Below are 15,940 nucleotides of genomic sequence, written 5' to 3' on the forward strand. Positions count from 1 at the left end.
CTCTATTACCAAACTCAGGAAAGAAACATTCACACGAAAGTGTTGTACGGGTCCACTGCTTGTTGATTGTGATTTTTGAGGCTTCTGCTAGATATATAGCTGTCTTGAAAGAGTCCAACGTTGGATATTAATCTCCTTTTACTGTTTTAGATGAGTTTTTTAATCGTTCTTTGAAGTTTCAAATACAAACTAGATTTTGGTAAATATTAGTAACTTTTTTCGGCCCTCTTTTTGTTTATTTTAATTCTTGAGACTTGGGGTAGCTATCAGCGAGGCTCCAAGTTGTTGTTTATATATGTTTCTGAATTATCTTCTTTCTTCGTTATGATTGAGATATATGTCTCAAAACTTTTCCTGCGAAGGAAGGTCAATAGAAGATGTAGGATGGGTCACAAACGGACAAACTACGTATTGGCCAAGAATGTCTTGTAGTAAGTAAGCACCACAATCTGTGGACTTAATAAGAGGTGTTTGGCAAGTAAAAATCACTTTACGTCATCTATTACGTCTTCTGATTACTTTACTTTTTTGTTCTCCACGCATCTTATTCTACTATATAAAGCTCCAAAAATATAAACCAAAACCAAACCAAAATTTGAGGAGTTTCTTACTAAGGTTTAATTCAAATGGCTTCTGAAACAACCAATGAACCTTGTCCTCTTCACTTTGTTCTCTTCCCTTTCATGGCTCAAGGCCACATGATTCCCATGGTTGATATTGCAAGGCTCTTGGCTCAGCGGGGTGTGACCGTAACAATTGTCACGACGCCTCTCAATGCAGGGAGGTTCAAGAATGTCCTAAAGCGTGCCATTGAGGCTGGCTTGCCCATCAACCTGGTGCAAGTCAAGTTTCCATATCAAGAAGCTGGTTTGCAAGAAGGACAAGAGAATATAGATTCTCTTGACACGATGGAGCGGATGATACCGTTCTTTAAAGCGACTTATTTGCTGGAAGAACCAGTCCAGAAGCTCATTGAAGTGATGAGCCCTCGACCAAACTGTCTAATCTCCGATATGTGTTTGCCTTATACAAGCAAAATCGCCAAGAAGTTCAATATACCCAAAATTCTCTTCCATGGTATGGGTTGTTTTTGTCTTCTGTGTGTGCACGTTGTACGCAAGAACCGTGAGATCTTGGAGAATTTGAAGTCTGATGAGGAGTATTTCACTATTCCTTATTTTCCTGATAGAGTCGAGTTCACAAGAACTCAAGTTCCGGTGGAAACATATGTTCCTGGAGACTGGAAGGAGTTCATAGACGATTTGGTAGAAGCGGATAAGACATCTTATGGTGTGATAGTCAACACATTTCAAGAGCTCGAGCCTGATTATGCCAAAGACTTCAAGGAGGCAAGGTCTGGTAAAGCATGGACCATTGGACCCGTTTCCTTGTGCAACAAGGCGGGAGCAGACAAAGCTGAGAGGGGAAACAAATCAGACATTGATCAAGATGAGTGCCTTAAATGGCTTGATTCTAAAGAACTAGGATCTGTGCTCTACGTTTGCCTTGGGAGTATCTGCAATCTTCCTCTGTCTCAGCTCAAGGAGCTCGGGCTAGGCCTTGAGGAATCCCAAAGACCTTTCATTTGGGTCATAAGAGGTTGGGAGAAGTACAAAGAGTTAGTTGAGTGGTTCTCCGAAAGTGGATTTGAAGAAAGAATCAAAGACAGAGGACTTCTAATCAAAGGATGGTCTCCTCAAATGCTTATCCTTTCACATCCTTCCGTTGGAGGTTTCTTAACACACTGCGGATGGAACTCAACTCTTGAGGGAATAACCGCTGGTCTACCGCTGCTTACATGGCCGCTATTCGCAGACCAATTCTGCAACGAGAAACTGGTCGTGCAGGTACTAAAAGCCGGTGTAAGAGCCGGGGTTGAGAAGCCTATGAAATGGGGAGAAGAGGAGAAGATAGGAGTGTTGGTGGATAACGAAGGAGTGAAGAAGGCAGTGGAAGAGTTAATGGGTGAAAGTGATGATGCAAAAGATAGAAGAAGAAAAGCCAAAGAGCTTGGAGAATTAGCTCACAAGGCTGTGGAGGAAGGAGGTTCTTCTCACTCTAATATCACGTTCTTACTACAAGACATAATGCAACTAGCACAATCCAATAATTGATCTACAATTTTTATACGTCATCTTTTTAAGGAAATTGAAACATTTAATAATTTAAAAAAATTTCTGAATGCATTTAGCTACTTGTACGAATTAACTTTATTACTTATCAAAACAAAGTTATATCAAATTGTCATTACAAATAAAGATTTCACAAAATATTAATTAATACTAATGTCTGCAATTTAAACGCTTTATAAAACTGAAAATACATTACTAATTTTTTATAATCCATCAAATTGAACATATAAATTTTTATCTAACTTACTACATTAATTTGTTATTAATCATTATAATTCACTTGTCATTTCTGTTTTATTCTATTTTTATAAACAAACTAGATATTCACCCGCGGTATACCGCGAGGCTAGAATTGTTTTAAAAACGCGAAGAATATTTTGTTTAGCAGTAATTAATGTTTTGTATTTTGTAAATGTACAGTATTTTGCATCTAGATATTATGTAGTGTCCAATTTCTATATTTTAGGTGTATATCGTGTATTGTTTTATAATATAGAAACAATATCATACAGTTCCTCAAATATTTAATATGTTATGTAGAGCATCTCTCACCTTTGGTAAGTATAAAACATTCATCATTTCCTAAAAAGTATATAGCGTTCATTTACAGAGTTATTAATATGTTATGCCATTGTTATCACACAATTTGCTATAAATTTCCAAATTATAAATTACCAAATGAAGATTGTAATGGAGAAACCAAATTGCTGGTTACTAAAAAAGGAAACGTTTTTAACCAATTGAAAATTTTAACCCGGGTGAAAAGGTTTTTATAATTACTACAAAACAATAATGTTGTATTTTTGTGTTTATTTTGATTAATAGATTCTACTATTTTAGTTAGATTATATGTTTTTGTGTTGGTTTGGAGTATGTTTTCGTAGTTCGTACCTTAATTAATAATATGTGACATATATATATAGATAAATATTATATAATAAATTATTTTTAAAAATATAAGAATGAACCCTGCATTGCTAGATAATTATTTTATCTATTTAGTATATTACATCGATAGTAGTAACTATAGATTATTGATATTTTAAATTTATAATAATATATCAATTGTAACCCATCCCACAATATTTTATTTTAAGGTTAATTATAATATTAATGTTTAAATTGAACTATACAGATTAAAATTTTAGACTAAAATAGGTAGCTTGAGATTTATCTTCATATTGTATCTATAATTTACAACTCCATTTGTAGTAATAATATATAAAAGAAATATATAGAAGTGGAAAAATAATTAATAAGACTTAAAATGCATGACCTGAATGGATATTATTCGTGAACATAGATAAATCATGTGATTAGTTTTTGCAAAATTAATTAAAGTAAAGAATAATGTTAATTAATTTTTAATTAACTTTGAGCAAATTAGATGTTTCTGAATAATAATGTAACTACAACCATATTATAAATATAAGAATTTCCAAAATGGGCCCAATAATCACGATTGAGAAATACCCAATCCAAAAATTATTTCAGCCTTCAGAAAAATAAGAAGCGAGAAAGAAAGATCCTTTGTCGTTATCAGCAAGAGCCACCGCCGTTTTTTTTTATCCTTTGTCGCTGCAGCCTCGAAGTCCGCTGGGAATTCTATCGTCGGAGACGCCCTCGAACAATCAAGCTAATGAGACAAAAAGAAGTTGCTTTGTTATCATTTTCTCGCCATCGACCGCTCTCCTCATCTTTCTCTTCAAAGAAAGTCCGTTTTCTACTCTCAACTTGAATTATCATCTTCTTAGAACTTCAGTTTCAAAAAAAAAACAAAAAGGATTTGGTTAATATACCTTAAAATAATAAGATATGTTTATACAATATCTTTGTTCCCATACAACACTATGAAATACTGGTGTTTGTTGTTTTTGTGATTACCTTTCTTCTAGTTGTACCACATCAATGCACCACATAGCATGTATTTATAAACAGGATATCTCCATCATCTATGATTTACATGATTTTTGTAAGCTGATGAAAATAGAAATGTGTTAAAACACATCAAGATTATGTTTTAAAAAGGATCACTAATAAGACACCCACCTTTTCATTTAGGATTGTAGGGTGCCTTTAATATCGGATTCTGTTCTACTATGGTTTGGTTATTGCCCGGGAGAGGCATGTTACTTGTTTGGAGTTGGAGGTTGATTCTGAACTGGTGGTTGGCTTTTTCAAGACAGGAATCCAGGATACACATCTCCTGTCTTTCCTAGTACGGATGTGCTATGGCTTACTCTTGAAGGACTGGTCTGTCCGGATTACTCACGTGTATAGGGAAGCGAATCGCCTTACAGACAGATTGGCTAACTATGCTTTTTCTTTACCGTTTGGTTTACAGCTTTTAGATGTTTGTCCTTTGGACGTTTCCTCTGTTTTGGTTGATGATGCGAACGGGTCTGCGTACCCTCGTCATGTTCGTATGTAATTTGTTTTTTTTCTTTTAATAATATAAGGGAGTGTTTGCTCCCTTTTTCACACCAAAAAAGGATTGTAGGGTGCACATCACGGAGAAAAGCAAAAGTAGCAACCATTACGATGAGAATGTATTTATGTTTTATGATTTTCTGTATGCGGTTGGTTTGTCTTGTTTGGTGATGATAATTGGCGTGTAGGAGTAGACTATTTATAGGGTCCATAGTAGGTCGATAATGATTTCTTTCTTTACGGCGAAATTTATGTAGTTAGCAAGTAATTAGGGAAGAAAGATTTGTAATCTGTTTGATTAAGGAATATGCTAGGAATCATGCATTAATACCCATTTAATTTTTTTCTTTGTTTTGATTTTGTAGAGGTATTGGAGGGAGAAGATCTTTGAGATAGAATTTTAAAATTGAATGTGTAGAGTAATTACATGTAAATCGTGATTAGGTTGTTTCTAAAATCGGTAGAGTTAGAGATATTAGTAATACGCAAATCTTTTTTTTTGTCAAAGTAATACGCAAATCGTGATTAGAGATATTAGAGTTATTTTTTTTTATTTTTTTTGTAAAGATATTAGAATTATTTGTTATTTTGAAAATTAATTTATTTGTTTAGAGAATATTTATTGATTAGTTGTTAGATTGTTTCCATAAAGAGGGAAGTTATAGATTTGTGAAAAAGAATATAACAAATCTTGTAGCAATTGTTGGTTTTGTAATATTTTGTTTTTATTTTTCATTTTTAAAAACACAATGGCAGTTTTGTAAATAGGTGTCAAGTTTAGGATTTATTTGCTAAATTGTTGGGGGTGGATCCACACCCCAAACAACAGGCCTGACCCAGAAAAAGCCCATGATAAATCTCCAAAGGAAGGGAGGGTATTATGGTCTTTTCGTATAGACGAACCGACACGATTCCCTATAAAGGGAGACGTACGGTCCGCAAAACAGGGGGATCGAGAAAAAGGAAAAGAATCGGGATAGCAAGTACGAAAGCCTCAGCTCGTCCAAGTGGAAATCTACAGTTTAGACTCAATAGCTCGGAGGATCGACGAGATAGCAACTCGTCGATTATTCTCGTTTATACTTGTAACTCGTTTAAGTCGAGTTGTAATCCGTCCTTTTGTGTCTCGGCATCAATATAATAAAAGAGAACTTCGACCCTCCTTTGACCGAACTAAACATATTAATTGTGACCGATCTGGACATCAACAATTTGGCGCGCCAGGAAGGGGGAACCAAGTCAAAGTTTTCTAAAAAAAATTGAAGAACGGACCTACACCGATTAGACGAGATGACAATAATTGACAAGGAAAAGAGCAAGGAAGGAAGCTCGTCGGGGGGGACGACTACCCCGGCAATGGAACAAACGGACCAGGCAGTCCTCCCCACCCCAGACGCTCCAAGAAAGGTCGTGACGGTCGACAGCCCGAAAACTTTTGTCATAGCTACAAACCTCACGACCCCGGTGACCGTAGAAACAACACAGGTCCCAACGCAGCTTACTTTGCTCAAGTATTGACGAACTGTTCCACGGAATCTTAACACACCTTGACCAGCAAGAAGAGCGAACCAACAGCCGATTGGATGCACTCACCGCGGCACAGTTTAACTCACAAGATGAAATCAACCATCTCAATAACGCTCGGCTCAACCCAGTGAACTTCACCGCGGTAAGAACAACGCCAGGGTCGTATGTACAAACCAGCAGATTAGGATGTAATCCTGCCCAGCACCCTATCGAGCGAAATAACGACGTAACCGATCTAACGAAGGACGCCGAGCTAAAAGAAATCAAAGAGCAAATGAAAGAAATGGCCGCAATGATTCAAAAAGCAACGGATAAGGCACCCCAAGTCGGACTTATGCTCGAAGCAACACAGCGAACTCCGTTCTCTAGAAGACTCGCTACAACGACGGTCAGACGGGCAGTCAAGCCACGGTTGGGTCACTATGACGGAACGGTCGACCCGCGAGATTTCTTACTCACCTTTGGCGTAGCCCTCGGCCCTTTACAGTTCAGTCCGGCGGAATACGACGCTGGAGCTTGTCAAGTTTTCGCCGAGCATCTAACAGGAACCGCATTGAGCTGGTTCTCGAGACTCCCATCCGGATCAATCGATAATATCAGGGAGCTGATAACCGAATTTTTGAAGCAGTTTTCTGTTTTGTTCGAGGATAAGAATTCCCATGCCGACTTATACGCCTTAACTCAGCACAAGGGAGAATCGCTTCGGTCCTTTATAGGGCGATTCAAGGAAGTCTACGTCAACATTTCAATTCCGGACGCTGCCGCAATTGTCGCACTTTGAAATGCGCTCTGGTATGAATCTCGGTTCAAGGAAGAGCTGTCTTTAACGCATGTCGAGACCGTAGCCGAGGCATTACTCCGAGCTGCAAAACACATTGGGCTCGAGGAAGAGAAAGCTATCAATGCTAAGAAGCATTCTTCAGAGGCAAGTGCGATACCCAAACAGCCAGTAGCCGCAGCTCCAAAAGTTGACTACGTCGAGCCTCGACAACATTTCATCAAAAACCAAGATCGAACTCGCCGAACCTTTGCGATCGGCGAAAACAAGTATATACGGAAAGAGGGAGGTGAAAATAGTGCAACCCCGTACTGCGACTACCATCAGAGTACCACCCACGCAACTGACGAGTGTCATTACCTCCAGAAGGTCTTGATGGAGCGATACAAGAAAAGGGCAATAGTCGTCGAGCCCGACAGAAGCAAGACAACCTGACCTGGACGAAGCGACGCCAAGCGCGCCGAATATATCGCTCGAAAATTCGTCAAGGATTCAAAGGTACTAGCCGACCAAAGCGAAGACGAGATGGAAATTCAGAACCTACTCACCGAACGGCGCGAAGACAGCGGTAACGAAAAATGACCGCATACAGACCGCAAGCCCGACCAACGTCCTCCGACGATACGACGAATCAACATGATAATGGGCGGGCTAGCCGGATGCAACGATTCGGTCAGAGCGTTCAGAGATTATACTAAGAAGGCTGAAATGACGAAATCTTGGCCGTCAAGGTTCGAGGCTGAAGGCATGCCAATCACTTTCGACGGAAAAGATCTAGAAGGTTTGGATTTACCGCATAACGATCCATTGGTCGTCGAACTCTTGATCGGCGAAAGTGAGGTGATGAGAATATTGATCGACACTGGAAGCTCAGTCAACGTCATCTTCAGAGACGTGTTGGCCAAAATGGAAGTCGGTGAACGGGACATTATGCCAGAATGTCACTCTTTAACGGGCTTCAACGGGGATCATCTTATGTCCGTCGGCACCATCACCTTACCAATCTTTGTTGGGGGGATAGCCAGATACTTCCGGTTCGCGGTTATCGACAAGCCAACGATCTACAACGTCATCCTTGGAACCCCATGGCTCCACAAGATGAAAGCCGTCCCGTCAACATATCATGAGTGCGTTAAGTTCCCAACTTCGAAAGGAATATACACACTGCGTGGCAATCAGCAAACCGCACGGGCCTGTTTCCTGATCGAGCATAAGCTTCGCACCGGAAAGAAATTATAGCAATCAAAGCAGTGGGTCGGCGACAGTAGCACGTCACCGACAGACGGAAAGCCGACTGCCGTCCAACAGGGCATTGCCGCGGTCGAGGAAGTGAGCCTAGACGAGAACGACAAGAAACGATGCTTAAATATCGGCACAGAGATAACATCCGCCATGAGGAACGAGTTGATACTCTTCCTCAAAACCAACATCTCAACGTTCGCATGGAGCGTGGCTGACATGAAAGGAATCGACCCAAGTGTCACGACCCATGAGCTCAATGCCGACCCAACGCATAAGCCGGTCAAACAGAAACAGCGCAAGTTAGGCTCTGAACGATCGCAAGCAGTGAACGACGAAGTTGACAAACTCCTCGGCGCCGGGTCAATCATGGAAGTAAAATATCCAGAGTGGCTAGCTAATCCGGTGGTCGTCAAAAAGAAGAATGGAAAATGGCGAATTTGCGTCGATTTTACCGACCTTAATAAGGCTTGCCCAAAGGATAGTTTCCCATTGCCAAGAATCGATCAGCTCGTCGAAGCGACTACAGGCAACGAGCTGTTAACCTTTATGGACGGCTTCTCCGGTTACAACCAGATTCTAATGCACAAGGACGACCAGGAAAAAACATCATTTATCACAGATAGAGGGACGTACTGCTACAAGGTCATGCCTTTCGGCCTGAAAAATGCGGGAGCGACGTATCAACGGTTAGTCAATAAGATGTTTGCCGAGCAACTCGGCCGGAATATGGAGGTCTACATCGACGATATGCTCGTCAAGTCACAGCACGCAAAGGATCATATCACTCATCTGCGGCAATGCTTCGATACCCTTAATAAGTATGGGATGAAGCTTAACCCGGCCAAATGCACATTTGCAGTCAAATCCGGCGAATTCCTTGGGTACCTGGTAACCAGACGAGGCATCGAGGCGAACCCGAAGCAAATTAAGGCGATCATTGATCTACCACAACCAAAGAACGCCAGAGAAGTACAATGATTAACTGGACGGATCGCTGCTCTAAACCGTTTTATATCTAGATCAACCGACAAGTGTCTACCATTTTACCAGCTTCTCAAAACAAAGGGCAAGTTCGAGTGGACCGAGGCCTGTCACAGCGCGTTCAACGAGCTAAAGAACTATTTATCAACCCCACCGATCTTAGCAAAACCGAAGCTCGGCGAAATCTTATTTCTTTATATCGCGGTCTCAGAGTCGGCCGTCAGCGGTGTACTCGTTAAAGACGATCGAGGAGAGCAACGACCCATCTTTTATATACGCAAATCACTCGACGACGCGGAAACTCGTTACCCGACAGTCGAGAAGGTTGCCCTGGCAGTCGTCACGTCCGCAAGAAAGCTCAGACCGTATTTCTAGTCGCACACTATCGCTGTCCTGTCCAACCAACCTTTACGATCCATACTGCACAGCCCGAATCAATCGGGCCGACTAACAAAATGGGCAATCGAACTTAGCGAGTACGACATTGAGTATCGAACTCGTCCAGCTGCAAAGTCCCAAGTACTAGCTGACTTTCTGATTGAACTGCCGTTTGGGGAAGCCGAACCAACACCCACTGACCCGTCAGATGATCGGTGGACCCTACATGTGGACGGGGCATCCTCTCATCTTGGGTCAGGGATAGGGATTTGACTAACTTCACCGACCGGAGAAATTTTGGAGCAATCCTTCCGTCTCCGATTCCAAGCAACCAACAACGTCGCCGAGTATAAAGCACTCATCGCCGGGCTTAAGCTCGCTAACGGAATGCAGATCAAACGGATACGAGCTTTTGGCGACTCTCAGCTTGTCACCAACCAGTTCAGCGGCGAGTACGACACTAAAAGCGAGCCCATGGCAGCCTACCTCGATGTCGTCAAGATTCTGTCAAAACGTTTTGACGAATTCGAGCTCATCAAAATCCCCAGAGGGGACAACGCTCCGGCCGATGCTTTGGCAGCACTCGCTTCGACATCGGATCCCGATCTGCGACGAATCATCCCGGTAGAAAGCATTGATACGCCGAGCATAAGTGAAACGCATGCCGAGACTTGTCTCGCACTCCACCAGCCCAATGAAATCAGAACCACCTATCGAACGATGAGGTCGCACCGAGGGTGCGAACCTGCGTCTGGCAGCGACGCGACAGATTGGCGAGTTGAAATCCGAGCATACCTAGCTGACGGCGACGTGCCGACAGACAAATGGGCTAAGCGGAGATTAAAGGCTAAAGCCGCCCACTACACCTTGATGAAAGATCATTTGCTTCGATGGACGGCGTCAGGAGCCCTTTTGCTTTGCATACACGGCGACGACACTGAACGCGTGATGATGGAGACACATGAAGGAGCTGGGGGAAATCACTCAGGCGGCCGAGCCTTAGCACTACGAATCAAGAAGCACGGCCATTATTGGCCAACTATGATATCTGATTGCGAAAAGTTCGTCGCCAAGTGCGAAAAATGCCAGCGACATGCCCCTATTATTCATCAGCCGACTGAACTCCTACGAGCCGGAATAGCTCCTTACCCTTTCATGCGTTGGGCGATGGACATCATTGGCCCACTACCAACTTCCAGACAAAAGCGATATATACTCGTCCTAACCGATTATTTCACCAAATGGGTCGAAGCCGAGTCTTACGCAAATATCAAAGCTCGGGACGTCCAACTCTTCGTCTGGAAATACGTAATCTGTCGCCACGGTCTCCCATATGAAATAGTCATTGACAACGGATCGCAGTTCATCTCCCTGCAATTCGAAAATTTCTGTGCAAGATGGCGGATCAAACTAAGCAAGTCGACGCCGCGGTATCCAAAAGGCAACAGCCAGGCCGAAGCTACCAACAAAACCATACTCGATGGTCTTAAGAAAAGGCTAGACGCCAAGAAGGGTGCCTGGGCCGACGAGCTCGACGGAGTACTTTGGTCCTACCGAACAACACCAAGGACGTCCACTAACCAAACCCCATTCTCCCTAGCCTACGGGATGGAAGCAATGGCACCCACCGAAGTCGGCAGTTCCAGCCTCCGACGAACAATGCTCGTCCACAACACCGCACTCAACAGTCAGATGCAAATGGATAGGCTCGACGAGTTGGAAGAAGAACGGGACAAAGCACTCCTACGAATCCAGAACTATCAGCTTGCCGCAGCCAAATACTACAACAAGAAAGTCCACAATCGGTATTTCGAAGAAGGCGATCTCGTCCTCCGTAAAGTCTTTGAAAATACTGCCGAGCCGGATGCCGGAAAAATGGGGGAAAATTAGGAAGGTCCGTATATAGTGTCGAGGTCGTCCACCCCGGCATATACGAACTACTAACAATGGGCGGCAAACTAGTACCGAGATCTTGGAATTCGATACATCTCAAGCGTTACTACTACTAAAAGTCACCAAGCGAGCTCGGCTATATCCAGCTCGTCCTTTCTATAGTTTAAATAAGCATGTAAGTGTGAACTACGATCGGCTTGATCCCTTCTGATCGGGGGGTACGTAGGCAGTCCCGTTTTACGAGACGCAGCCGCCAAAAATATAAAATTTCTTTTTCAAGAATGAATTGTCGTTTATAAGTGATTTCAGTCGTTATCCTGGCCCGGTAACGACCCGACGTTCCGACGTATTTTTTTTAAGCCGAGTCGCACTCGCACATAGGGTAAGCCGACTATTAGCGGTCGCCCCTGATTATTTTAAGCCGAGTCGTCACTCGCACTAAAGGGTAAGCCGACTATTAACGGTCGCCCCCGGTTATATTAAGCTGAGTTTAACTCGCATAACAAAGATAAGCCGACCGTCAAAGTAGAACTCTCAAAAGTAACATGAAATTTGACTTATTTAAAAGGGGGGATGCAACAGCCTGATGTGGGTGCCGACCCCATTACGGCACAAACTAAAAAAAAAAAAAAGAGAGCTACACCAAAGGAAAGACAAGTCATTCAATTCCTAGATCGGCGTTGGAAGGCTCGTTAAATTCCAACCCGCCGATTGTCGTCTGCCAATAGCGGCATGATTCTTTCACATCCTTCAGCAGATCCATCGGAACAGCCATGCCTCGTCCAACCATGTCTTCGAGGTACGCGCAGATCCCTTCAGCACGACTACTTTCGCTAAAGTAGTGGTTTGTGCTCTCTAACTGCCTCACGTAACGACGAAGCACGTCGATACGATCACGACAAGCTTCGATCTCCTCCCGCTCCTCAAACGGCCTCCGACCAAGGGTATCAAGGTCGCCCTGCTCAAGCGTGGGAACTACCACTTCCGCACAAAAATCTTCGCGCCGGGTATGCTCTTCCACCAAACGATCCCATCGCTACTTCGGGAAGAAAAGCCCTTCGTCGATCAGCGGTTCAAGACATTCCACAACCCCGTCAACACGACAGAAATCGTAGTAACGTTCGAACGAACGACGGGTGGCAATGATGTAAGCTCTTAGCCGTTGGATGCGAGCATTGTAATAGTCCAGTTCCGACTGAATCACCTCGTCAGACCTAACGCCGAGCTGTGCCCGCGCCCTACGCAACCATGCTGATCTAGTCGTCACCGGCATCAGAATAACTTCTTCCTTCCTGCCAACAAAAAAAAAAAAAACAAACAACAAACTCAACAAAGACAGGACTGAGGAAAGGGAAACACAGAGCCTATTTATAGAACGAAAGGCACAAGTCCCAACAGGCGCAAGTTTCAAAACAGAAAACGCATTTAATGATAGCAAAAAGCAACGTTTTGAAAAATAAGGCATTAAATAGAGTAGGAATAAATGCCCCAAGGGCAGGAATAAAGTTTCGGAAGGGAGCCGACCCCTAAACACGGCGCATAAATGTACGTGGGAGCCGACCCCAAAATACGGCAAACAGAAGATAGTATGAGGGAGCCGACCCCTCGACACGGCGACAACGGAAGAGTCACGAAACTAAGCCAACAACCGGCGACTCATGCCCGGGAGTTAACGGACGAGGAAGTCCCTTGGCAGCTTGCTCCTCAGCTCCATCAGAAGGGTGGTCGTCAGCTTGCACCTCAGCTCCATCAGAAGGACGATCGTCGACCTTCTCCTGCTCGTCCAGATCTTCACCCCCAATCTCCCCACTCTCCGATCCGTCACTCCCACCCTCGTCGTTACAGACCTCGGTATTCCCGCTGATTGGGGAAGCGATCCTAGTCGGAATTGGGGGAAGAGGCCCGGCAAAGATCTGAGACATGTCGAAATCAGCTTCGGTAATATCCGGCAGATCGACCTCTTCAACCTCGCTCTTCAGTTGGCCCATCACGGCCGTAACTTGGTCCTTAATCCCCTCATCGAGCAAAGAAATCCGACCCTCGGCAACGAGCGTTTCGAGCATCTGGACGTTCCCAACAGCTTGGTTGTACTCAATAAACTTCTCCCGCGACGCTTCAACCGCTTCGGCATAGCTTTTGTGCTTCAATAAGAGTCTCTGCACGCGACCAGCCACCTCGTGGAAAGCATTGATTCGCTCGTGGTGCCCATATTCATCACGTCGATCTCTAAGCCTCCTCATCTCCGAGTTAAGGGTGAGCTTCAGACCGTTACAGACAACTTCAGCCTCCTCAAGCTTCGTCGTAAGGGAGTCTCGTTCTGTAATCAACCCGCTCCGGTGATGTTCGAGTTTGGCCACAAGGTCGCTAAGTCTCTGGTTGGACCGCACCGCCTCCCCCAATTGTGCCTCGAGGCGCTCGATCCTCTCACTCGACTCCCCAGAATGCTCCCCTTCCAAGTTCCGAACACGGCGCTCGTAGCGAGAAGCCAGACGATTGATACGCGCAATAAACTATCAAAGTGAAAGAAAATGACAACCATAAGAAAAAACGAGTAAAGGAAGATTAAAGGCAAGTTGGTTTAATCGACAAACCTCAAAAGACGCTTGAGCAACGCCGGTAACCGCGTCGGCCTCTTTCATCTTCTCAACTGCAGGAAGACGACCTTCACCAAAGTGGATCTTCCGAAATAACTCGGCGCAGGACCGCGAGTCATCCGGAAAAGGACGAGCCCCGGAAGAATGCGTAAAGTTCCAGCTGAAGTCGACCGATTTAGACTTCTTTGATGGGGGAGACTGCTCTTGTTCGGGACCATCCTTCCTTTTCTGCGAATCTTTCGTCACCTCGGCGACGCGACCAGGAGTCCCGACCACCTTCTTCCTTGGAAGTGTCTCCTCTGGACCAATATGACGATTCGGAGGAAGGGATCTTGGACACATCCTTGAAGGGTCGTCCACAACCCGACGAGAGGAAGGAGAAACCCTTTTTGACGAGCCAGAGCTTGGAGGATTGGCACCCGGACGAGCATCTTGACGGGGAGCGGAACGAGGCAGCGGCTCCGGAGCTCGGCGATAACAAGCAGACGCGTTGGGAATTTCATCAAGCACAACCAGAGAATAGTGCAAATAAAATATACTAGGCAAGAAGGGTCGGCTACCGGGTGAAGGGTTCCACCCAGAAAACCAAGGAATCGACGGATCCTCCAAAACCCCCTCACCGACTTCAAGAAAGAAGTACGAGCCCTTCCAATTATATGTTTTGCCCTTAGCACCCTCGACGAGCGTCATCTTCCTTCCCGACGCTACATAGTAAATTCCAGGAATTTTGTCTCGGCTCGACGGGTTCAGACACGTCAACTCTTCCAAATGATCACAAGTAAGCTTAACCCCCGCAGCTTCGGCCATAATCGAAAGGCCAACAGCATTTCGAAAGGTCGCCGGGGCAAATTGAGAAATGGACGCCTCACGACGAGCAAAATATGTCATCAGAAAAGATGGCAAAGGGAAGGTAAGCCTGCACTCGGTGAAGTACTTCTCCGAAAGGCAAATAAAGCCAGAAGGAGCATCCCAGGGACGCTGAAATGGTTCTGGAATCAGAATTCTCGGTTCGGTGTTTAATTTCCCAATGCGAACTGCATCAGACGCCGCTCCTGGTTTCAACGTCGACGGAGGGAAATGAGAGAAAAGGTTCTCGGTTGGCAAAGGAACGTTGTCCAACTCGGGAAAAGATGGGTCATTGATCAATGGCTCGTCTATCAGGGAAGGAATCCTGCAAGGCAGACCCGACGAGCTTGGAACCGCCGACCCTGGAACGAGACGACGTCTCAATTCTTCAAATCGAGCCATGTCTGAACCCGCCGAAGACGAATCAGAAGGACTCCGAGAACGGCCCTCCCGGCGAACGGACCTATTAGAGCCATCAGATTCGGAAGTCGTCGCTCGTCGAAGGTGGCTCTCGACGGATGGATCGGACGATTGAGAACGAGGGGAGTTCATAGTAAAAGTACGACGCACTAAAAGCAAAATAACGACGAGATAAGAAGGAGGGAGAATACCTGAACGATGAGCACCGAAAAACGCTAGAAGAAGATAATGAGAGAAACGGAGAAGTGATATTTATAGGAGAAGGACGAAGGATCTGGAAGCGTCATCATTACGACACGCGCACCATAACGGTAGGATTTCCGGATCTCACGCGCGTCGATCACCGTACACAACGATTCGACCCCAAAAGTTGGGAACCGTTCCTTCACGCGCGACCCTTCGCTCCTTCACGGCTGTTCTTCGCCTAAAGACTACGAACTAAAGGCCACTGGGGGGAACTACTGTTGGGGGTGGATCCACACCCCAAACAACAGGCCTGGCCCAGAAAAAGCCCATGATAAATCTCCAAAGGAAGGGAGGGTATTATGGTCTTTTCGTATAGACGAACCGACACGATTCCTTATAAAGGGAGACGTACGGTCCGCAAAACAGGGGGATCGAGAAAAAGGAAAAGAATCGGGATAGCAAGTACGATAGCCTCAGCTCGTCCAAGTGGAAATCTACAGTTTACACTCAATAGCTCGGAGGATCGACGAGAT

The 15,940-nt window shown here is 44.6% G+C and overlaps 1 protein-coding gene across 1 annotated transcript; it reads left to right on the top strand.

Moving 5' to 3' along the window:
* The first annotated feature begins 234 nt into the window (after window positions 1-234).
* Window positions 235-2,241, top strand: LOC104758149 (UDP-glycosyltransferase 73C5). Its single transcript, XM_010480970.3, has one exon. It carries the CDS (start codon window positions 627-629, stop codon window positions 2,112-2,114), a length of 1,488 nt encoding a protein of 495 aa, XP_010479272.1. The 5' UTR covers window positions 235-626; the 3' UTR covers window positions 2,115-2,241.
* The last annotated feature ends 13,699 nt before the right edge of the window (window positions 2,242-15,940 follow it).

Source organism: Camelina sativa, chromosome 17 (genome assembly GCF_030686135.1).
Source record: "Camelina sativa cultivar CO46 ecotype springtype chromosome 17, ASM3068613v1".
NCBI lineage: Eukaryota > Viridiplantae > Streptophyta > Magnoliopsida > Brassicales > Brassicaceae > Camelina > Camelina sativa.